At 53.5% G+C, this 23,568-nt stretch overlaps 2 protein-coding genes across 5 annotated transcripts in view; both read left to right on the top strand.

Moving 5' to 3' along the window:
- Window positions 1-2,211: 2,211 nt before the first annotated feature.
- Window positions 2,212-7,017, top strand: SMIM45 (small integral membrane protein 45). Its single transcript, XM_055253131.2, has 2 exons — window positions 2,212-2,522; window positions 6,270-7,017. Exon 2 carries the CDS (start codon window positions 6,284-6,286, stop codon window positions 6,488-6,490), a length of 207 nt encoding a protein of 68 aa, XP_055109106.1. The 5' UTR covers window positions 2,212-2,522; window positions 6,270-6,283; the 3' UTR covers window positions 6,491-7,017.
- A 2,398-nt stretch (window positions 7,018-9,415) lies between these two features.
- Window positions 9,416-23,568, top strand: part of SEPTIN3 (septin 3) — a 38,215-nt gene continuing 24,062 nt past the window's right edge. Inside the window, exons 1-2 of one of the 4 annotated variants that reach the window (XM_055253042.2) lie at window positions 9,416-9,669; window positions 20,184-21,748. In XM_055253042.2, coding sequence (XP_055109017.2) covers window positions 20,203-21,748 — 1,546 coding nt within the window. In that variant the 5' untranslated portion in view covers window positions 9,416-9,669; window positions 20,184-20,202. Of the gene's footprint in view, window positions 9,670-20,091; window positions 21,749-23,568 lie in introns of those variants that run through there. The other 3 variants (XM_055253043.2, XM_055253045.2, XM_055253044.2) reach the window with 3 other exon arrangements.

The following is a 23,568-nucleotide window of genomic DNA, read 5'->3' as shown; positions in this document are numbered from 1 at the left end:
GATTTATTGAGGCATAAGGGACACATATAGTCAACCACACTTATTTCGAGGGTACAATTTGATAAGTTTGACATATGTATATACTTAAGAAGCCACCATCACCATTAAGACCCTGAACATGCCGGGCCTGTAATCCCAGCACTTTGGGAGGCCGAGGCGGGCGGATCACGAGGTCAGGAGATCGAGACCATCCTGGCTAACATGGTGAAACCCTGTCTCTGCTAAAAATACAAAAAATTAGCCGGGCGTGGTGGCGCATGCCTGTAATCCCAGCTACTCGGGAGGCTGAGGCGAGAGAATGGCGTGAACCCAGGAGATGGAGCTTGCAGTGAGCCGAGATGGTGCCACTGCACTCCAGCCTGGGTGACAGAGCGAGACTCCGTCTCAAAAAAAAAAAAAAAAAAAGACCCTGAACATATCTTTCACCCCAAAAAGTTTACTCCTGCCCTTTTGTGATTCTTCCCCCAACTTCTCTGCTCTCCCACTCCAAAATGTTAAAAAGCACTTTGGCCAGGTGGTGGCTCATGCCTGTAATCCCAGTAATTTGGGAGGCTGAGGCAGGAGGATAGCTTGAGGCCAGAAGTTCAAGACTGGCTTGGGCAATATGGCAAAATCTTGTCTCTACAAAAAGTACAAAAATCAGCTGGGCATAGTGGCATGCATTTGTGGTCCCAGCTACTCGGGAGGCTGAGGTGGGAGGATCACCTGATCCCAGGAGGCAGAGGTTGCAGTGAGCCATGATCACACCACTGTGCTCCAGCCTGAGTGAAAGAGCAAGACCTTGTCTTAAAAAACAAAGCAAAAGGCCAGGCACGGTGGCTTATGCCTGTAATCCCAGCACTTTGGGAGGCCGAGGTGGGCGGATCATGAGCTCAGTAAATTGAGACCATCCTGGCCAATATGGTAAACCCTGCCTCTACTGAAATACAAAAAATTAGCCGGGCATGGTGGTACGCACCTGTGGTCCCAGCTCCTCGGGAGGCTGAGACAGGGAAATCGCTTGAACCTGGGAGGTAGAGGTTGCAGTGAGCTGAGATTGCGCCACTGCACTCCAGCCTGGTGAACAGAGCAAGACTCCATCTCAAAACAAAACGAAACAAAACAAACCCTCTGTGAATTCACAGTCACCCCCTAGTCCCACATATGCTGGAAAGGACCCGTCATACCTGAAGAGCCCCTAGACAGCCCAGAGGTGTCTGTGGTGGGGGACCTAGGTCCTGCAGCCACCTCACCCAGAGGCTTTCCCCCTGCCCATCCGCAGGTTCTGGGAAAGGATTCCCTAGGGAGGTGATTCCTGGAAGCCTCTTCCCAGCCACGCCCCGTGGGCCATGGAGGGCTGCTCTCTCCAGCTGAGACAATAGCCCTCAACACGTGGCAGATACCTTGTCTATGGCATAGGGGGACGGGGAGGATCCATGCTTGGGAAGGTGGGCCCCACCCCCAACATCAGCCCTTGGCTTTGAATTCCAGCTCAGTCACTGAGAAGCTGAGGGCTCTGGGAGAAGGAGAAGGCCAGCAGCTTCACCTCTCTGCCTCATCCCAAAATGGAGTCTCAACACCAATCCAGCTGGGAGGACTGCAGGAAGCGATGTATGGGGCCAGCTGGAAGATGGGAGTGCTCAATGCCTGTGCTGGCTGTACACCAGCCAGGGGTGCTGTGGGGTAGATGAGGCAGAATGGGGAGGGGGAGCCATTTGCGAGGGTCCTGAAAGCCAGACTAGGGCTCTGACCCTGGCATTGCTACTTTCTTGCTGTGTGACCATGAATAAGAATTAAATGAGTTAATGTAATCAAAGCGTTGAAAACAGTGTCTGGTGCATAGGAAATGTTACATTCAGCCAATGTGTCTGAACTCTCAGACTCAGTCTTGGTTCTTCCATCTATAACATATGACCCCCTTGAGCTCTACTGGTCACTGATTCTGTGTCCCCACCCGCTTGCCAGTTACCCCAGTATCTCCCTGCTCCCCAAATGGCAGACCATCAAACCCTTAGAGTTATCAGCCACGGTCCTCTCTAGGCCCACCAGGCTTGGGGTGCTGCAGCCTGCTGGATGACTCGCCCTCCCCGCATTCTCCCAATCCTGCCGCCCTGTCATCTGCTGTACCACGTGCACAGTACCAGGGATCCAGAAGAGAAGGCTGGTTGCCAGGGCAACGGAAGATAAAGCCCTTGCTCTGCCAGGCTGCTGATTGGCTGAGACAGGTCCCACCTCCTGCCATCCTGAGAGTGGGGGCTAGGGGGAAGGGTCTCTGATGGGCAGGGAGAGGTACCAGGGTGCTGAGCCAGTCCAGGACTGCCCCCTCCTGGCCCACTCAGAGCCCCCAGGTGTGAGAAGCTCCGTCTCCCATGGGTAGCATTGGCCCTGCCCTATCTCTGCCTCCAGCACCCAGGGCGGCCGCAGATGGCAGTGTCTCTGGGGACAGCAGCTGCGAATGAGTCCACAGGCCGACGCTGAGCTGCTCAGGCTGAGGCGGTGTGCTCAGCACAGAGCCCCCGGAACTGGCATCTGCAGGGCGTGAGGTGGGTCTTTGGGCACACGGAAGGCACCGAGTGGTGCCAATGGCTTGGGAGGTAGGGAGAGGGGCTCTGCAAATTCACACTGTCTCAGGCAGGACATTGGCTGAAATGAGGCTGGAAAATTCCATATAGATCATCTGGTAACCCCATCCCCACCCTGTCACTGTGCACAGGGGACCCTGAGGCCCAGAGAGGGTGAAGAAGGGGCCAAGGTCACACAGGAGGCCAGTGAGTGTGTTGCTTTTCCACCTAGGTCAGTTCCCTGAGAAATCAGGAAGAGACCCCGGGGTCCTCAAGTCAGCCTCAGAATGCCTGGTATTTTGTGCACAGGACTGGAGAGGTTGGGGGACCTTGATCTATATTCCACACCCCCCAGCATTGCAGCTGAAATGGCTTCTGTTCTGCCCCAGCCCCCCATTCGCATGTTTAAGCTGGAAGGAAACTGGGGGCCTGGCTGGGCCTGGATAGGGGGCATGAGTCACCTTGGACACAGTTAAGTCACACAGGGAGCAGCCTCCCTGCCTGAAGTGCTCCTTCCCTACCTTCGCCAACCCTGGCAGCACCAGATAATCCTGCACTCTCTCCAGCTCCCCAGAAAGGCAGCTGGTTAAGAGGCGCTGGGTCCTACACGCTCCCCTGCCCTGGCTGCACTAGTCACTTTGGACAATCAGTGCACTCTTCATTTTATTCCTTCACAAATAGGGCACTTTAAGACAATGTCGGTGCCTCAGAACAGCCAGTGAGGACCTTTGGGGTAGGAGAGGGGCTCCGGATGGATGCAGGACCAGGAAACAGCATCTTTCCCTCCCCTGGGGCCACAGCTCCCCTCACAGGCCCACCTGGGAGTAGAGAGACAAGAGGAGCTGGAGTTTGGAAACGGAGGTCAGAAGAGTGAGGGCTTCTCTCTGACCTACCTGGAGTTCTTTCCATCCATCCCCCTGCTTCCCTCCCCAGAAGCAAGGTGGGCATCTGCTCATTTCATCCTGCTCAGGTGCCTTTCCCTCTCCTGGAGGACGCAAGTCTCAGGGCATCGCTGGGATTTGGCGTCTAGTTCTGCCACTTTCCAGTTGGGTAAGCCAAGGCAAGTTAGTGAGCCTGTCTGGGCCTCAGTTTCTTCATCTGTAAAATGTGGATAGTGACACTTGCCCCATAGGCCTGTTGTGAGGTTTGTGGAAGAACTCAAAACAGTGCTCCACCTGCCGGGCAGGCAGAGGTGGGCTCCTCACATCACCCCTTTCTTATAACTAGGGAAGGTTAGGGGTGGGTTCAATAGGCCCTGCATCATCCTATCCCTGGAGGAGATCATCTGTGATCTATGTTTTTTTTTTTTTTGAGATGGAGTCTCGCTCTGTTGCCCAGGCTGGAGTGCAATGGCACCATCTCGGCTCACTGCAAGCTCTGCCTCCGGGGTTTACGCCATTCTCCTGCCTCAGCCTCCCAAGTAGTTGGGACTACAGGCGCCTGCCACCATGCCTAGCTAATTTTTTGTATTTTTAGTAGAGACAGGGTTTAACTGTGTTAGCCAGGATGGTCTCGATCTCCTGATCTTGTGATCCACCTGCCCCGGCCTCCCAAAGTTTTTTTTTTTTTTTCAAACAGTCTTGCTCTGTTGCCCATGCTGGAGTGCAATGGCACCATCTTGGCTCACTGCAACCTCCACCTCCCAGGCTCAAGCGATTTTCCTGCCTCAGCCTGTCGAGTAGCTGGGATTACAGGTGCCTGCCACCACCCCTGGCTAATTTTTGTACTTTTAGAAGAGATGGAGTTTCTCAATGTTGGCCAGGCTGGTCTTGAACTCCTGCCCTCAAGTGATCCACTGCCTCGGCCTCCCAAAATGCTGGAATTACAGGCGTGACCCACCACAGGCAGACTGCAATCTGGCTTTTGAAGTATGAGTAGGAATTTGCCAAGTGAACAAGAATGCAAAGAACATCGTAGAGAAAATGAAAGCATATGCAAAGATGAGGACTGCATAACGTGCAGGCGCATGTAGGTGACGGACAGGCAGTTCCATGTGACTGCACATAGTGTGCGATGTGAGGAGGGGGAGGTTGGCAGGGAGCATATGGGCACCTTTGGGCCATTCTAAAGAGTCTGGGTGGGCCGAGCACGGTGGCTCATGCCTGTAATCCCAGCACTTTGGGAGTCTGAGGTTAGGATCACTTGAGGTCAGGAGTTTGAGACCAGCCTGGCCAACATGGCAAAACCCCGTCTCTACTAAAAAATACAAAAACTACCCGGGCATGGTGGCAGGTGCCTGTAATCCCAGCTACTCACAAGGGAGGCTGAGGCAAGAGAATCGCTTGAAGGCGGAGTTTGCAGTGAGCCGAGATCATGCCATTGCACTCCAGCCTGGGCAACAGAATGAGACTCTGTCTCAAAAACAAAAACAATAAAAAAAGAGTCTGTGTGCATATAAGGTTTGTGATGCACCTTACACCTGCTGCCTTCCACTTTCCTGCCTTCTCCGCCTCTGGTTCAGTGGAAATAACAATAGCTGATATTGACCGAGTGCTGATTCTGTGCCAGGTAGAATGGTGCAAAATGCTTTTTTATTTTAATTTATTATTATATTTTTTGAGACAGAGTTTCACTCTTGTTGCCCAGGCTGGAGTGCAATGGCACAGTCGTGGCTCACTGGAACCTCCACCTCCTGGGTTCAAGCAATTCTCCTGCCTCAGCCTGCCCAGTAGTTGGGATTACAAGCATGTGCCACCACACCTGGCTAATTTTGTACTTTTAGTAGAGACAGGGTTTCACCATGTTGGCCAGGCTGGTCTCAAACTCCTGACCTCAGGTGATCTGCCCACCTCGGCCTCCCAAAGTGCTGGGATTACAGGCGTGAGCCACCGTGCCCAGCCTAAGTCTCCTTAAAGGGTGAACAGGAGCTGGGTGTCCCCATGGCGTGGGGACAGCTCTATGCTTGCCCAGGAGGCCTGGGCTGCTGAGTCACTACGTGGTCTTTTTTTTTTTTTTTTTCTGAGACGGAGTATAGCTCTGTCACTCAGGCTGGAGTGCAGTGGCGGGATCTTGGCTCACTGCAAGCTCCGCCTCCCAGGTTCACGCCATTCTCCTGCCTCAGCTTCCGGAGTAGCTGGGACTACAGGCGTGCGCCACCACGCCCGGCTAATTTTATTTTTTTTGTATTTTTATTTTATTTTTTTGAGACGGAGTCTCGCTCTTTCACCCAGGCTGGAGTGCAGTGGCGCGATCTCGGCTCACTGCAGGCTCCGCACCCCGGGGTTCCGCCATTCTCCTGCCTCAGCCTCCCACGTAGCTGGGACTACAGGCGCCTGCCACCTCGCCCGGCTAATTTTTTGTATTTTTAGTAGAGACGGGGTTTCACCGTGTTAGCCAGGATGGTCTCGATCTCCTGACCTCGTGATCCGCCCGCCTCGGCCTCCCAAAGTGCTGGGATTACAGGCGTGAGCCACCGCGCCCGGCCCTTTTTTTGTATTTTTAATAGAGACGGGGTTTCACCGTGTTAGCCAGGATGGTCTTGATCTCCTGACCTCGTGATCCGCCCACCTCGGCCTCCCAAAGTGCTGGGATTACAGGCGTGAACCATCGCGCCCGGCCTACCACGTGGTCTTGATCAGCCGCTTCCCCCACCTTGCTCCCCTGGACTTCAGTCTCCCCATTTGTAAAGTGATGCTTGGGCCTCGGGCTCTGTGAAACCTGAAGGTCTCCCTCTGGGTGGGCGGGAGAAGGAGCATCTCTGCTGGCCCTCACCACCCTGTGTCTCTGCAGCCAAGGCCGCCGCAATGCCGCACTTCCTGGACTGGTTCGTGCCTGTCTACCTGGTCATCTCCATCCTCATTCTGGTGGGCTTCGGCGCCTGCATCTACTACTTCGAGCCGGGCCTGCAGGAGGCGCACAAGTGGCGCATGCAGCGTCCCCTGGTGGACCGCGACCTCCGCAAGACGCTAATGGTGCGCGACAACCTGGCCTTCGGCGGCCCCGAGGTCTGAGCCGACTTGCGAAGGGGATGGGCGGGTGGCACGGGGCGCCCTCCCCCAGCCCGTCCAGCCCGGAGACCCCCAAGGCAGAGGGAGGCCGGCCTCTTGGCCCTCCACGCTATGCCTCTGCAGCCTGGGCCCTCCCGACAGCGGCCCCAGGTGCGTTGGCAGTGGAGGTGGGGCACTGAGGTGCCTGGCTGGCCCAGGGCTTGCTCTCCGTGTCAAGCCGACTCACCCAGAGCCCACCCTCCCAAGCTCAGGGGCATCCTCCGCTGGGCCCCAGTGCCTTTTTGCTGCGCAGCACTCTGCCCCTCCACTGGAGTCAGCCATGTCTATGGCTGCCTGTCCTGAGGCTCCCGAGCCCTCATTTCTTCGTGAAATCCCCAGTTTCCCCACTCAGCTCCCCTGCCTCCACTCAATGGCACCGGCCCTGCAGCTTTAGGCGGCAGGCATCGAAGCCAACCCAAGGAAAGAACCTAAGAACCTCGTTTGGAGGGATATCAGCTTGGGCCAGCCCAGCTGCACCCCGCAGGGCTCCAGCTTGGAACTGGTGAGGGTGTTTGGTGGGGGTATGCAGAGGGGTAAGACCACGGTAGAGGAGAGGGTTGGGGAGGAGACAGAGAGAGAGAGAGAGAGAGAGAGAGGAGAGAGAGGAGAGAGAGTCTGCGGGGAGCGGACAAGCATGGGGAGATGAGATGTGTATATGTGAGAGAGAGCGTGGGGGCCCCAGGCAGGGCAGGAGGTGGTGGAAACGGGGTGAACTCCGTGGGCCGTGTGAGGACTGTCCATAGTGGGTCCCAACCCCCTCCCTCTGCTGGAGTTTCCTAGCCCTTCCCCTTCCCCAAGACTGAGGCAGCAGGCAGGAGCCCCCGCCCTCCCTCCCTGTCCTGTGCCACACTTCTGGGGCCAAGCCCAGCCCCCTTGAGCCAGGCCCTGCCAGACTCCAAGCCCACCCTAGAACCCTTCTCCTGTGTGGAGACTCTGTTGCCCCACTTTGGACACAGATTGGCAACCTGCCTCACCCCGCCCCCCTTCGCTGGGGCTTCCATCTTAATTTATTCTCAGTAATAAAGACTTCATGATGATCTCTGCAGGACTGTGTCTTTTCCTGAAAGGAAGATCATGTCTGTCAACTCACTGGGTCCTCATGAAAAATATGACAGCTCCATAGTCCCCATTTTAGGGATGGGAACACTAACTCTCAGGGAAGGTAGGCCAGGGCTTCCCAAGAGCTGCAGCACTGACATTTTGGACTCGATCAGTCTTGGTTGTAGGGGGCCGTCCTGCCCATTGTAGGATGTTTAGCAACCCTGGTTTCTACCCAGTAGATGCCAGTTGCAATTGCCCCCTCTCCTGTTAGGACAATCAAAAATGTTAACTGGGCTGGGCTTGGTGGCTCACGCCTGTAATCCCAGCACTTTGGGAGGCTGAGGTGGGCGGATCACCTGAGGTCAGGAGTTTGAGACCAGCCTGGCCAACATGGTGAAACCCCGTCTCTACTGAAAATACAAAATTAGCCAGGTGTGGTGGCATATGCCTGTAATCCCAGCTACTGCGGAGGCCGAAGCGGGAGAATTGCTTGAATCTGGGAGGCGGAGATTGCAGTGAGCGAAGATCCTGCCATCGTACGCCAGCCTGGGCAAAAAGAGTGAAACTCTGTCTCAAACAAAACAAAACAAAACACCCCAAAAATGTTAACTGGAACTCCTGGGGTAGATTACCAGTTAGGATACAAATTCAGGCACAACCAAGATGCAAAACAACGGAGCCTTACGCTGTCAACAAAAAGAGTCCAACTCTTTTCAGCTGGAGCACAGTGACAGGATCTCGGCTCACTGCAACCTCTGCCTCCCAGGTTCAAGCGATTCTCCTGCCTCAGCTTCCCCAGTAGCTGGGATTACAGGCGGCCATCACCACGCCCGGCTAATTTTTGTATTTTTGGTAGAGACAGGGTTTCAATATATTGGCCAGGCTGGTCTCGAACTCCTGACCTCAAGTGATCCGCCCACTTCAGCCTCCCAAAGTGCTGGGATTATAGATATGAGCCACTGCGCCCAGCCAAACTGCCTTAGTTTCTCAGAGAGTTAGGGGTGTGAGGCTGGGATTAGAAGCTCAGTGCAGCCCCTGTTCATCCAGAAAACTCTTTCCCAGCCATGGTCAGAGGTAGGACGGAAAAGGGCCCAGGCCAATCTAGTTAGGAGTGATCATTGCAAGGGACAGAAACTCCACTCTCCTAGCTTGGCCAAGAAAGCCAGATACCATGAGGACACTGGGGTGTTCTGTCCCTTTAGGACAGGAAAGTAGTGGGCTTAGGACAACTAGAGCCAGGCATGCAGACCCCCTTAGGATTCTTTCTCTTGTGAGTCACCACTATCACACCCTCAGCATGGAAAACACAGCAGCCAGCTGCTAGCAATTTCTGTATCTCACAGCTGTAGCCCCTGGAGCTACCAGTCCCTCGCTCTGCCCCCAGTGCAAATATCTCTGGGGTGGGGTTTGTTGCCTCATTTTAGGTCAAGTGTCCATGTTAGGCCAGTCACCCAAGGCTGGGGCAGTGTCCTGTGGGTGGTTCAGCGTGGGTCATCTCAGAACAAGGCAGATCCCTTGGGATGTAGGGAGAGGAAAAGGCAGGTTTCAGGAGAAACGATGTAAACTCCTCCATCCCCAGGCTCTTTTGGAGGTAGATTAGGCTCAACTGGCTGAGCAAGGGAGGGCCTCCAGGCGTGATCTGGCCTGCAGCCAAGTTTGATTTGTCCCACATAGTGTTTTGAAAAAATGCAAATTAGTTGCCAACATTCACTAGTCAGGAGATTTCACACTAGAATCTCTTTTTCTGACTCCTCCTTAAAAATAAAAATTCTAGCCACACAGAGTCTGAAGTGTAAATGTGTTCATGGTCACGAGCTTCACAGCCTGGGCAGGGAGGGTGCTGACTGTGACCCTGCCGGAGGCGTCAAGGTGGCCAGTCCTCCTCTCAGGAGGGCCGCCTCCATTCAAGGGCTGTAGCAAGATTTCTCACCCTAGGCTGCCATCAAAGGAAGACGGAGAGATTCCTCCAAGCCCTCTGCTCTTCAACTTGGATCCTTTCCCAGACTTCTCCCCTGGGCTCATTACATACATCTTTATTTACACCTGTTCTTCCCCTAAAAGATTCAAGAAGGTTTCAGTTGAAGGAGCTGCATAACATGGGTGTAAGTAGGAAATATTTTAACTCTGACTCCTACTGTAATGCTGTTATTATTACTTGTCTCTAAGCCTCCTGGCAGCCAGAGGGAAAGGAGAAACACAAAGAGGTCTTTATTTATTTTATTTATTTATTTTTGAGACAGAGTTTTTCCTCTTGTTGCCCAGGCTGGAATGCAATAGTGCTCACTGCATCCTCCGCCTCCTGGGTTCAAGTGATTCTCATGCCTCAGCCTTCCAAGTAGCTGGGATTGCAGGCATGCACCACCATGTCCAGCTAATTTTGTATTTTTAGTAGAGACGGGGTTTCTCCATGATGGTCAGGCTGGTTTCGAACGCCTGACCTCAGGCAATCCACCAGCCTCAGCCTCCCAAAGTGCTGGGATTACAGGCGTGAGCCACCACACCCGGCCCATCTTTTTATTGTTATGTGATAGAAGGGAGAGATTCACTCTTCATGAAAGACAATTTTCTGGTTTTTTTTTTTTTTTTTGAGACAGTTTCGCTCTTGTTGCCCAGGCTGGAGTGCAATGCGCAATCTTGGCTCACTGCAACCCCCACCTCCCAGGTTCAAGTGATTCTCCTGCCAGTAGCTGGGATTACAGGCATGCGCCACCATGCTCAGCTAATTTTGTATTTTTAATAGAGACGGGGTTTCACCATGTTAGTCAGGCTGGTCTTGAATTTGTAACCTCAAGTGGTCTGCCCGCCTTGGCCTCCCAAACTGCTGGGATTCCAGGAGTGAGCCATGGCACCCGACCTTTTTCTGGTTCTAAATATGAAAAAGAAATGCCTCAGATGGGATAGTAAAAGCAACACAGTGGAGGGGAGGGAAGGTTTGACCCAGATGGCAGAGCCTACAGAAACAGGCCATTACCCGTGGAGGCAGGATGTTTTTTCCATCTGCGAGGGGATGCCAGAGGACTGGACTAGGAGCGATTCGAGGTCAAGACCTGATAATAGTAAATCCTATAAAACCATTGATCTAAATTGCACATCCTTGGGCAAGTTTCCTGAGCTCCCAGAAACACAACCAAACATTTTTGTGTCAGGCACTGAGAATCACAGATGATTAAAGCTCACATAAATGTCCCCTGCCAGTGTCTGGCATTGTGCTCGGCTCCTGTCAGGTTCTCTGTATAGCCTTGTTCATTTCTTTTTTCTTTTCTTTTTTCTTTTCCTTTGTTTTTTTTGAGACAGAGTCTCGCTCTGTCACCAGGCTGGAGTGCAGTGGCGTGATCTTGGCTCACTGCAACCTCTGCCTCCCAGGTTGGAGCAACTTTCCTGCCTCAGCCTCCCGGGTAGCTGGGACTACGTGCCACCACACCCAGCTAATTTTTGCATTTTTAGTAGAGACAGGTTTCACCATGTTGGCCAGCATGGTCTCGATCTCTTGATCTCGTGATCTGCCCACTTCGGCCTCCTAAAATGCTGGGATTACAGGCATTAGCCACCGTGCCCATCCAAGCCCTGTTCATTTTCATATCACTCCTGCCCTACCTCCCTCACTGGGTGATGGCAAATGTCGGAGATAGTGGGGAAGAAAGCACTGTATAAACGCCATGTATCATATAGCTATCCTCTTTTTTTTTTTTTGGGATGGAGTCTCGCTCTGTCGCCAGGCTGGAGTGCAGTGGCGCAGTCTTGGCTCACTGCAACCTCCACCTCCTGGGTTCAAGCGATTCTCCTGCCTCATCCTCCCAAATAGCTGGGATTACAGGCATGTGCCACCATGCCCAGCTAATTTTGTATTTTTAGTAGAGATGGGGTTTCACCATGTTGGCCAGGCTGGTCTTGAACCCCTGACCTCGTGATCTGCCTGCCTCGCCCTCCCAAAGTGCTGGGATTACAGGCATGAGCCACTGTGCCCAGCCCATAGCTATCCTCTTGAACTCTACAGGGGCATGTCACATACCTGGGCCTGGCACCAACAATGTAATGGAGAAGAGGATATCCCTGCATCAGAAGAGCTCACAAACTGGAGGTTACAGAGGTATAAACAGACAAACTATTATTATTAGTAGTAGTATTTTTTTGAGAGAGGGTGTTACTCTGTTGCCCAGGCTGGAGTGCAGTGGTGTGATCTCAGCTCACTGCAACCTCCGCCTCCCAGGTTCAAGCGATCCTCCTGCCTCAGCCTCCCAAGTGTCTGGGACTACAGGTGCCCGTCACCATGCCAGGGTAATTTTTGTATTTTTAGTAGATACTGGGTTTTGTCATGTTGGTCAGGCTGGTCTCGAACTCCTGACCTCAAGTGATCCGCCCACCTTGGCCTCCCAAAGTGCTGGGATTATAGGCATGAGCCATTGTGCCCGGCCAAAAGACATATGATAAAACTGTACCTGCAGCAAGAGAAGTATGTGTGCAGAACTGAAAACGGAACCGAAGAAGTGCCTAATTTTTGGGGAAGGGGGTTGTCAAGGAAGGCTTCCCGGAGGATATGACTATTAATTTGGGTTCTGGAGGTGGAATAAGAGTTTTCCCTGCAAACGGAAAAGAAGGCTGCAAGTGTTAAGCCATGGACTCCGGAGAGAACCTAGTCCTTTTTGAGGACTGTGAGTTGTATGGCCAAAACACAGAACGCAAGTGAGCCAGTGGCAGGAGGGCAGGGGGATTAAGCAACCAGAAAGTGGCTTTTCAAGGAAGGCTTAGACCCAGACTGAGAACCCGATGACCTTCCCATTACCACCTACTCGAGGAAGCCTTCTCTGGCCCCACCAGCGGCTTTCCCCATTACAAAGCTAATCTTGTGTTGTGATTTAGTTCACGTCAGTGGGGAGCAGTGACCACATCTTCTCATCTTGGCTTGCAGCCTTACTGGCACTGGGCAGGGCCTCCTTAAAAGCTTGCTTGTTGCAAGAATGGGGCTAGTTTCTTTGGAAGTCCTGCCAGGGGTTGCCTGTTTGCTTAGAAACCAGGATTTCAGAAAGGGTTGGAGGTTTCCTGGGCGTCAAGCTGTGTGCCGGTTTTTAAAATGCTTTGAGAGGTTTTGCAGAGTCCTGGGAGCTTTCCCATCATTTGAGAGCTGTCAGGATGGGGAAGGGCAGGTGTGTCAGGGTTCGGCCCAGAACAGGAGGACAGGAGGCGGGAATGTACAGGGTCCCTGAGTAAGAATGGCTGCAATGTTCGGATTCCAGCCCTGGAGGGTGGCACAGGCTCCTCATTGTTCCGCCCCCTCAGTTCTCCACACTGGCTGAGCAGGAACGGCTTGGGAAGGCTGAGAGACCAGCTTTGGGAGAAGGGCAAAGGCTACAGGCTCCCTCAAAAGACTATCACAGTCTCAGTCAACCACGCTTACAGAGAACCCCTGGCAGGTAGAGCTTTTTTCTTCCTCCCTCATAAGGTACGAAGCGCTCAGTATTTGGAGCCTGGAGACCTATGTGTCCAGCTACTGAATCACTGTGTGAACCTTGGCAGGTCCATTTCCCTCTATTTCTGCAGCTGTAAACAGCTGGAACTGATGAGAAAGTCGGAGGAAATCATGGAAGATACATAAAAAAGGAAATCAGAGTGCCAAGGCAACAATCTGAATGGCTAACATGGACTGAGCTCATGGACTAGCAATTGCCCATTGCATTTTTTTGTTTGTTTTGAGGCAGAGTTTTGCTCTTTCGCCCGGACTGGAGTGAAGTGGTATGATCTCGGCTCATTGCAACCTCTGCTCCTTGGGTTCAAGTGATTCTCCTGCCTCAGCCTCCCGAATAGCTGGGATTATAGGCACCCACCATGATGCCCAGCTAATTTTTGTATTTTTAGTTAAGACGGGGTTTTGCCATGTTGGCTAGGCTGGTCTTGAACTCTTGACCTCAGGTGATCTGCCTGCCTCAGCCTCCCAAAGTCCTGGGATTACAGGTGTGAGCCACCACACCCGGCCCCCATTGCATTTTTTTTTTTTTTTTTTGTGAGACAGTTTCGCTCTTGTCGCCTAGCTGGAGTGCAATGGTGTGATCTCGGCTCACTGCAACCTCTGCCTCCCAGGTTCAAACGATTCTCCTGCCTCAGCCTCCCAAAGTAGCTGGGATTACAGGCACACACCACCACGCCCAGCTAAGTTTTTTGTATTTTTAGTAGAGACAGGGTTTCACCATGTTGGCCAGGCTCATCTTGAACTCTTGACCTCATGATCTGCCTGCCTCGGCCTCTCAAAGTGCTGGGATTACAGGCTTGAGCCACCGTGCCCGGCCTCCCATTGCATTCTTACGGCAACCATGCAAGTGGGTCCTCACTGCTGTTCACCAAAGGTTTCTGACTCTCTAGCTATCAGCACACGGTAGGATTAAACTTCCCTGCCTCCTTGTGATGGGTGGGGCCATAAGACTAGTTCTGGCCAATTAGTTGTAATTAGAAGTGAGTACAGGCAGAAGCATCTAATGGCTAGTCCACAATTTGTCACTCCCTCCTTCCCTCTGCCACATGACTAGCAATGCACTAGAAGGCAGCCTGGGTCCCAGAGGGAAGAGGGCACAGAGCAGAACCTTAGTGGACCCAAATTACTGTGGACATGAGACACAGATGAGAAATCAATGTATCACTGTGGCCAGGCGTGGTGGCTCAGGCCTATAATCCCAGTATTTTGGGAGGCTGAAGTAGGAGGATCGCTTGAGGCCAGGGGTTTTAGACCAGCCTGGGCAACATGGCAAAACCCTGTCTCTACAAAAATTAGAAAAATTAGGCTGGGTACAGCTCACGCCTGTAATCCCAGCACTTTGGGATGCTGAGAAGGGTGGATCACTTGAGGTCAGAAGTTTGAGACCAGCCTAATCAACATGGTGAAACCCTGCCTCTACTAAAAATACAAAATTAGTTGGGTGTGGTGGCACACACCTGTAATCCCAGCTACTTAGGAGGCTAAGGCAGGAGAATTGCTTGAAACTGGGAGGCAGAGTTTGCAGTGAGCTGAGATCATGCCGTTGCACTCCAACCTGGGCAATAAGAGCAAAACTCCATCTCAGAAAAAAAAAAAAAAAGAAAAATTAGCTGGGCATGGTGGCACATGCCTGTAGTCCCAGCTACTTGGGAGGCTGAGGTGGGAGGATCACCTGAGCCTGGGTAGGTTGAGGCTACAGTGAGCTGTGATTGCACCACTGCACTCCAGCTTGGGCAACAGAGTGAGACTCTGTCTCAAAAAAAAAAAAAAAATCAGTATGTTGTTATCAGCCACTGGGATTTGGGAATAGTTGTTACTGCAGCATAACTTAACTCATTCTGACTGATATAATCTCTGTTTTGCAGATGAGACGGGAGCTCAGGGAGATTGACTTGTTTGAAAATCACATAGTTGTAACAAACCCAGGCTTGAAGGACTCCAGAGCCTATGCCACTTGTCTGGGAGGCCACCATGATGGTTTTGTGGTTGAGTGGAGGCCTCTGTTCTCTGAGGCCACTTCCAGGCCTATGGATCTTTCCTTTGATGGGAAACCACCATATGTATAGATAGGAGAGGGTCATTGTCACTTTGGGCCCCTAGAAGGCAGCTGAACCTTGGCCTGTAATTACTGGGCAGGCAGTGTCCTCTAAGCCTCTAAGCAGGGCAGATGGGCAGGAGGATGCAGAGATGAACACGACTCAGGCCTTGCTCGCAAGGCCCTAACAGCCTGGCAGGGAGCAAGATGGAGGAATTGTAGATCTTGAAGTAGAAGAGACCGACCACATGAGGGCATCTGATCCCTATTTTAAAAGGCAACTGAGTCCCAGAAGCACAAGTTAATCTGATAGATGTTGCCTGGTGAATCGTTGGCCAAAGTGGGGAGAGAATCCAGGGCCCCTGATTCCAGCCCAAGGCTGCTTATCTCACAGAGATCATGTAATCCAGTGGGGCTGGGCCCAGGAAAGGCTCCCTTGCTCCAATCCGTCCAGGCAGAGCTGTACCCCTCTCCTTCCCAGCACCCTCTGTTCTTCCTTAAGTCAGGCCAGTTCTCAGGGCCTCAAAGCAAGGAAGTGCCAGATAGCTCCCCTCCCCCATCCACTGGGATCCCAGCACGTTGCCCTGGTAACCAGAACCCAGCCAAGTTTGAGAACCTAAAGCTGTAAGGGGAGAGAAAGGATAAGAAGAGGGATAGGGGCCGGGCACGGTGGCTCATGCCTGTAATCCCAGCACTTTGGGAGGCCAAGGTGGGCGGATCACGAGGACAGGAGATCAAGACCATCCTGGCTAACACTGTGAAACCCCGTCTCTACTAAAAGTACAAAAAAATTAGGTGGGCGTGGTGGTGGGCGCCTGTAGTCCCAGCTACTCGGGAGGCTGAGGCAGGAGAATGGTGTGATGGTGTGAACCCGGGAGGCGGAGGTTGCAGTGAGTAGAGATGGCATCACTGCACTCCAGCCTTGGCGACAGGGCGAGACTCCGTCTCAAAAAAAAAAAAAAGACGGATGGGTGCTAGGCCCACACAATCACCATTCAATCATTCATTCATTCATTCATTATTTCTTTCTAAAGAAATTTACCGGTTGGGCACAGTGGCTCATGCATGTAATCTCAGCACTTTGGGAGGCTGAGGCAGATGGGTTACTTGAGGTTAGGAGTTCGAGACCAGCCTGGCCAACGTGGTGAAACCCCGTCTCTACTAAAAATACAAAAATTAGCCAGCTGTGGTGGCACACACCTGTAATCCCAGCTACTTGGGAGGCTGAGACAGGAGAATCCTGAGGGTTGAACCCAGGAGGCGGAGGTTGCAGTGAGCTGAGATCTCGCCACTGCAATCCAGCCTGGGTGACACAGTGAGACTCTCAAGAAAAAGAAACTTACTGAAGCCAATTCTTGCCAGGCCCTGGGGTCCAGAGAAGAAGATCCAGCACCTTCAGAACTGAGCTATCCACCCAGGCATGGTGGCTCATGACTGTAATCCCAGCACTTTGGGAGGTGGAGGTAGGAGTATTGCTCGAGCTCAGAAGTTCGAGACCAGCCTGAGCAACATAGGGAGACCCCCGTCTCTACAAAAGATAAAAACTTAGCTGGGCATGGTGGTGCATGCCTGTGGTCCCAGCTACTCTGGAGGCAGAAGCGGGAGGATCACTTGTGCCCAAGAGGCTGCAGTAAGCCATGATGGCGCCACTGTCTTCCAGCCTGGGCGACAGACTGAAACCCTGTTCAAAAAAAACTAACAACTGGCCGGGCGCGGTGGCTCAAGCCTGTAATCCCAGCACTTTGGGAGGCCGAGGCGGGCGGATCACGAGGTCAGGAGATCGAGACCATCCTGGCTAACACGGTGAAACCCTGTCTCTACTAAAAATACAAAAAATTAGCCGGGCGTGTTGGCGGGCGCCTGTAGTCCCAGCTCCTCGGGAGGCTGAGGCAGGAGAATGGCCTGAACCCGGGAGGCGGAGCTTGCAGTGAGCCGAGATCGCGCCACTGCACTCCAGCCTGGGTGACACAGCAAGACTCCGTCTCAAAAAAAAAAAAAAAAAAAAACAAAAAAACTAACAACAACAACAACAAACGAAACAGAGCTGAGCTAATATGGTAGCCACAAATTAAAATAAACTAAAAAATCCAGTTCCTTGGTCACTGTAGCCACATTTTAAGTGATCGGTAGCCATCTGTGGCTAGTGGCTACTGTACTGGACAGCACAGACATAGAACATTTGCATTATCACCGAAAGTTCTATTGCCCAGCGCAGCTCCAGAAGCTCACTGGCTAAAGAGAGAGACACACAGGACAGCAGACCAGACAACACAATGGTGTGTGGGCTGCAATGTTCTCCTCGGTAGAAAGCAGGTGATGAGGTGGAGATTAAAGGAGATGCCAGTAGAACGCTTAGCCTAGTTCCTGACTCGGGGTGAGTGCTCGGAGGACATCTGCCATCACTGTACAGGATAGTACCATAGGATCTGTTTACATACCTATCTTCCTAGCAGACTGTGAGCTCCGCCCAGCCCTGGCATGGTGCTGGGCACAGAGTAAGTGCTCAGGAAATAGTAGCTGTTATCAGCACCATTGTTGTTATCACCATTGCTATGACAGAGGCAGCCGAGGGCTGTGGGAACACAGAAGAGGGCTCCCATCCCAGCCACAGGGCCAGGGGCTGTTGAGAGTCTGCATTGCCAGAGCCAGGCTGGGTGGCTTTGTGGTCCCCTCAGGGGCAGGCCTAGGGCAGGGTCCTCTTCGCACCCTTAGGGTCTGGGTACAGGGTCTGGCTGGAGCAAGCTGGGGCTCAGGGAATAGTTGTGGAAGGAGCTCTAGCTTCCAGGAACTCCAGCCCCCTTGAGGGAAGACCAGGTGAGTGGGCAAGATGGCCTGAGGGTTGCAGAGCTGAACAGGGCATGAAGGGCACGGAGGGAGAGCCGGAGGGAGATTGGTGCTGGGACCACCAGGGTGCAGCCATATTTGGAGTACCCGTTTTTACTGACTCCCCAGGCATCAGAGACAGAGCAGATTTAGGGAGGGCAGGCTGCAGGGAACCACCCCACAGGTGGCCGTGAGTGCCAGCCTGGCCATTACCAGCCTCCCATGGCTCTTCAGGATTCCAGAGGCTGAGAGCAGCCATTCACAGCCGCCCACTCCTAGGAAGCCAGCCCCTCCCTGCACCAGAGCCCAGCCCAGCCCAGCCCAGTCTCCGGGGATGTAGCTGGTGGGACAGTGAGCAGAGGGCTGGACCCTGTGCCTGGGGACTGTGGCCTGGAGGCTGAGCAGGAGCTGAGGAGGGGACCAGAGGGACAAGGCCCCTAAGATGGCCACCATGGCCAGACTCTGGGTGCAGGGGAGGTGAGGGGCCTGTGTGTGCCTTATCTTCCCAGACCCACTGGATCCTTCTTGTCCTCTGATCAAGGTAGATGTGTGTGGGGGTGGGGGCTGTGGGGATTTGTGGGGGTGGGGTGGGGAAGGACCAAGCAATCCATGGAAGATGGGAGTGCAGTGAGGGGATGGGGGTCGGGTGATGCCCTCAGACACCCTGTCCTCTGGCCTGCTCTGTGTGTGGGTGTGCACACTGAGGGGAGCTGTTTGTGGCTAAGTGCAGGGTAAACGTGTGTGCCCAAGTGTATGTGGTTGTGCAGGAGGGGGCAGAAGTTCAGGGCTGCAGCGATAGGCCAGGCGGGAAAGGGTTGGAGGCCAGGACAGTCTTGGATGCAAATATATGGCTGGAGAGGGATGAGGGGCTGGGGGCACCGTTGTGAGGGGTGATGCCTTCCCCGTCCCTGCTGCAGACCTCAAGGACCTGGCTACATGATCACTCCCCTCACCATGAGCCCTCTGGAACTGACTCCTCCCACCAGCCCTGGCCTTGTCCCCCAGCTGCAGGTCCCAGCCTGCTGTGTTAAAAGCAACCAAACCAACTTTGTTCCAGAGGGTGAGTTTACCTGGAGTCCAGAGTAGCAGGGAGTGGCCCATCTACTAAGACCACAGCCAGAGTCCTGAGCTTCATCCTTGACACCCCCTTGTGCCCACTCCCTACCCCGGGCAGTGCCGCTGCTTCTACCCCTGTGCAATGCAGCCTCCTCCAGCCCCAGCCCTAGCCCTGCCCCTTCCACAGCCCACGGAGCAGAGAGTTTCAACTATGTCCTCATGGGATCCTTGCTTCAATTCTGTTCCCTTCTGATCCCTCTGTCACACTGCCCAAGTGGCTGTTCGCACCTACAGATCTGAATGGGTCACATTCCCTGGCCTAAGCTTTGCTGTAGCCTGGCCTGGACCCCAGCTCACCTGCAGCCTTGGCTCTCTCCTCCCTGCTAGATACAGCCTAGGAGCCCCATGCTGGATTTTCAGAAAGATGCCACACTTTCTCACCTTTGGGCCTTCTGTAGGAATAGCCCCAGCTCAGGTCTAGCCTCCCTCCTCTCTACCCCTAATGCTTAGCTTGGTGGAGCCCTGCCTACTTCCTTGCCTGGCATCCCTGGGCATGGCAGGCTCTTCAAGGGCGGGGACCGTGGCTTGTTCACCAGATAAACTCCTTCTATGAACACTCACTGCATCTCCATTTCCCAACCTCACCTTCTCCAGGGCTGGCTCCGTTTCTGACTCCAGCACTAGGCCAGCTCAGGGCTCTTTCTTGGTTCTGGGGCTCTAAGCCAAATTGGTTCTCTCTCATCCTTCTACCTGGACACCTGAGCTCCTATGTTGGCTGCTGTGGGTGGGAACCCACAGCCCTTTGTTTTTTTCTGGAAGAGAAAGGGAGAGAGGTCTCCAGTAAGCACTGCCCTCCTTTGGAGTCCCTGAACATGTATGTGACCTCCATAGAGCTGTCCACAGAGACAGGGGCCACACTCAGGCCCAGGCAAAGGGAGAAGTAAGCCTGGCCTGAGATCCCCCATGCTGGAGGCAGACTGCTCACTGGACGTGCCCACCCCACTGTGTGGTGGTTGGCTGGTGGGGGGTGGGTATGAGGTACAGGTCGGTCTGCAGCAGGTAGGAGCCGTAGGAGGACAGGAGGAAGTTACATGCATCCTCCACTAAGGACTGGACAGTCCCCAGAACAGGCCCCTTCAGACCTGGCATGCTCAGCTGCTGGTCAGGAAGGGGAGAGCTGAGACCTCCAGGCCTGAGCTCCTCACCCCTGTCTGGCCCCTTCTCTCTGTTGATTGCCTCAGGGAAAGACAAACGACCTGGATGGACCACGACTTTGCTCCTGTTCCTCCAGAGATGCAGTCGCATGGAGCTCCAGGCCCAGGAACCTCCTTCTCCCATAGCCATGTGCTGGGGCGCCCTATCCGCCCCTCGAGACTCCCTGGAGGAGGGTCCCCCCTCACCCCTGTCCTCAGGAAGACCATCCATCTGGATACCTTCCCCCAAAGCCATATCCCACAGACCTCCAGCCGGCTGGGCCTTGGAGCCAGGACCCGGAGTGTGCCCCCACAGGAGATGGGCATTGCTCTGGGGGCTTCCTTGAGCCCCCTGCCCACCAGCAGCCTTGTACCTAGGAAGCTCAGCTCCATCTCCTTGACTCTCCGTCAGAACAGCCAGGCACGGTCCCTGGATCGCCCACTTTCTCACTGGGAAGAGTTGCCTACCCCAGGAAAGAAGGCTGCTCCCCATGAAGGAGGGAGGGTGTCCTCGCCAGGCTCGCCACCTGTGACCCTAGTGCCAGGGGGCAGGGTCCACTCTGAGGGCCCAGGGAACCCAGGTCTGACCAAATCCAGCAGGATGCTTGCCACGGAGAAGCCCCTGGTGAGTTCCTACCTAGCCTTACCTTTCCAATCCCGGTTAGCCCAGAGTGCACCAGTCCTTGCAGAGCCAGGCTCGTTGGGCCAGGGGCACCTTGTCTCAGTGACTGACCACATGCCTACCAGAGCTTCTCCAGGAAAAGGCAAGCCCCGGGCCAGGGGGATCCCCAGACCCCGGGGGCGTCTCCAAAGGGCCAACACAGCTGTGAATTTGACTGCTATGGACACAAGGACAGACGCAGCCAGGCATTTAGCCACAATGGCCACCAACAGACCTGGCTTGGCTATCAATTTAGCCACACCAAACACATCCGGACTGGACACAGGCACAGAGTTCCCTGCTCTGGATATCAAGCTGGGCACAGCCAGAGACTTGTCTTCGGTAGGGACAGTCAAGTCAAGCAAAACCATGAACTTGGCTACAGCAGGCACAATCAAGCCAGGCACAGCCATGAACTTGGCTACAGCAGGCACAATCAAGCTGGGCACAGCCATGAATCTGACTACGGTTGGGACAACCAAGCCGGGGATGGTCATGGATTTGATAGCCTCGGAACCAGACAAGCTGGGCAAAGCCATGGCCACAAGAAGCACAGCCAACCCAGATATGACCACAGAGGGCACAGCCATGGATTCAGCAACATCAGACCCAGTCAAGCCGGACACCATCACAGCTACAGTGGGCACCAGTATGTTGGAAACAGCCATGGCTTTGGCCAGAGTAAACAGAGCCAAGCTGGGCAAGGCTATGAATTCTCTTGCTTTGGACACAAGCAGGATGGGCACAGCTGTGGGTTCAGTTGTGCCAGTAAACCAAGACCCAGCCACTGGGAAGACCACACTAGGCAGTGTTAATAACCTAACCATATCAGATGTTGCTACATGCCTGGTAATGCCAAGCAGATCCACAGACCCAGCCCTGGACAACACTAATGCTGCCATGGACAGAGCCACAGAGCCTGCCTCACTGGACCTGGCCACGGAATACAAAGGTAAATGCAGAAACTTAGTTGGGGATGGACTAGGCTGCCGGGGAGGGGGAGGTGTGTGAGCTTGGACATGGATCATGCTTGCATGGGTTGGGAAAGGGAAGAAGGACTCTAAGGTCAGGGTTGAATAGGTTGGGAGAAAAGGAAATGGGGGTTGTTGGGCCAGACCTAGGGACTGTACCCTGAGCTGGGTTCTAACCTGCCAGTCTGAGGTCAGGCTGAGGGAAACTATCAGAAAGAAGGTTTTGGCCAGGTGTGGTGGCTTATACCTGTAATCCCAGCACTCTGGGAGGCTGAGATGGGAGGATTGCTTGAGTGCAGGAGTTCAAGACCAGCCTGAGCAAAATGGTGAGACTGTCTCTACAAAAAATAAAAAATAAGGGGCTGGGCGCGGTGGCTCACGCCTGTAATCCCAGCACTTTGGGAGGCCGAGGCGGGCAGATCACGAGGTCAGGAGATTGAGACCATCCTGGCTAACATGGTGAAACCCCGTCTCTACTAAAAATAAAAAAATAAAAAATAAAAAATTTGGCTGGGCGTGGTGGCGGGTGCCTGTACTCCCAGCTACTCAGGAGGCTGAAGCAGGAGAACGGTGTGAACCCGGGAGGCAGAGCTTGCAATGAGCCAAGATCGCACCACTGCACTCCAGCCTGGGCAACAGAGCGAGACTCTGTCTCAAAAAAATAAAAAAATTAAATAAAAAATAAGGGTTGGGCACAGTGGCTCACACCTGTAATCCCAACACTTTGGGAGGCCAAGGTGGGTGGATCACTTGAGGTCAGGAGTTCAAGACTAGCCTGGCCAACATGGTGATACCCCGTCTCTACTAAAAATACAAAAGTTAGCCAGGTGTGGTGGCACATGCCTGTAGTCCCAGCTACTTGGGAGGCTGAGGCACGAGAAGCACTTGAACCTGGGAGGCAGAGGCTGCAGTGAGCCAAGATCGTGCCACTGCACTCCAGCCTGGTGACAGAGTAAGACTCTGTCTCCAAAAATAAAATAAGATAAAAAATTAGCAGGGCATGGTGGCATGCATCTGTGGTCCCACTACTGGGGAGGCTGAGGTGGGAGAATTGCTTGAGCCCAGGAGGTCGAGGCTGCAGTGAACCGTGATTGTGCCACTGCACTCTAGCCTGGTGACAGAGCAAGACCCTGTCTCAAAAAAAAAAAAAAAAAAAGAAAAAGAAAAAGAAAGGTTAACAGGGGTAACTTGTGGAGGAGCAATTATGGTGAGTCCTCCTTTTAGCATCTCCCGGGGTTGTTTGTTTCCTGAAGACCTGGAATAATCAGGTAATCAATAGGTGTGTCCAGCTTTAAAAGCAGTGGCTCACACCTGTAATCCCAGCACTCTGGGAGGCTAAGGTGGGTGGATCACCAGGTGAGGAGTTCAAGACTAGCCTGGCCAGGCCGGGCACAGTGGCTCACGCCTATAATCCCAGCACTTTGGGAGGCCGAGGCAGGTGGATCACGAGGTCAGGAGATCGAGACCACCCTGGCTAATAAGGTGAAACCCCGTCTCTACTAAAAATACAAAAATTAGCCGGGTGTGGTGGTGGGCGCCTGTAGTACCAGCTATTTGGGAGGCTGAGGCAGGAGAATGGCGTGAACCCGGGAGGCAGAGCTTGCAGTGAGCCGAGATTGCGCCACTGCACTCCAGCCTGGGCGACAGAGTGAGACTCCATCTCAAAAATAAAAAATAAAAAAAATAGCCTGGCCAACGTGATGAAACCCTGTCTCTACCAAAAATACAAAAAATTAACCAGGTATGTAGGCTGAGGCAGAGAATTGCTTGAACCCGGGAGGCGGAGGTTGCAGTGAGCTGA

This window comes from Symphalangus syndactylus, chromosome 18 (assembly GCF_028878055.3).
Source record: "Symphalangus syndactylus isolate Jambi chromosome 18, NHGRI_mSymSyn1-v2.1_pri, whole genome shotgun sequence".
Classification (NCBI taxonomy): domain Eukaryota; kingdom Metazoa; phylum Chordata; class Mammalia; order Primates; family Hylobatidae; genus Symphalangus; species Symphalangus syndactylus.
This window is presented reverse-complemented; position numbering and strand designations above follow the sequence as displayed.

Excerpts from the sequence above, each read along its gene's own strand:
- SMIM45 (XM_055253131.2), top strand. The coding sequence starts at position 6,284 with ATGCCGCACTTCCTGGACTGGTTCGTGCCTGTCTACCTGGTCATCTCC.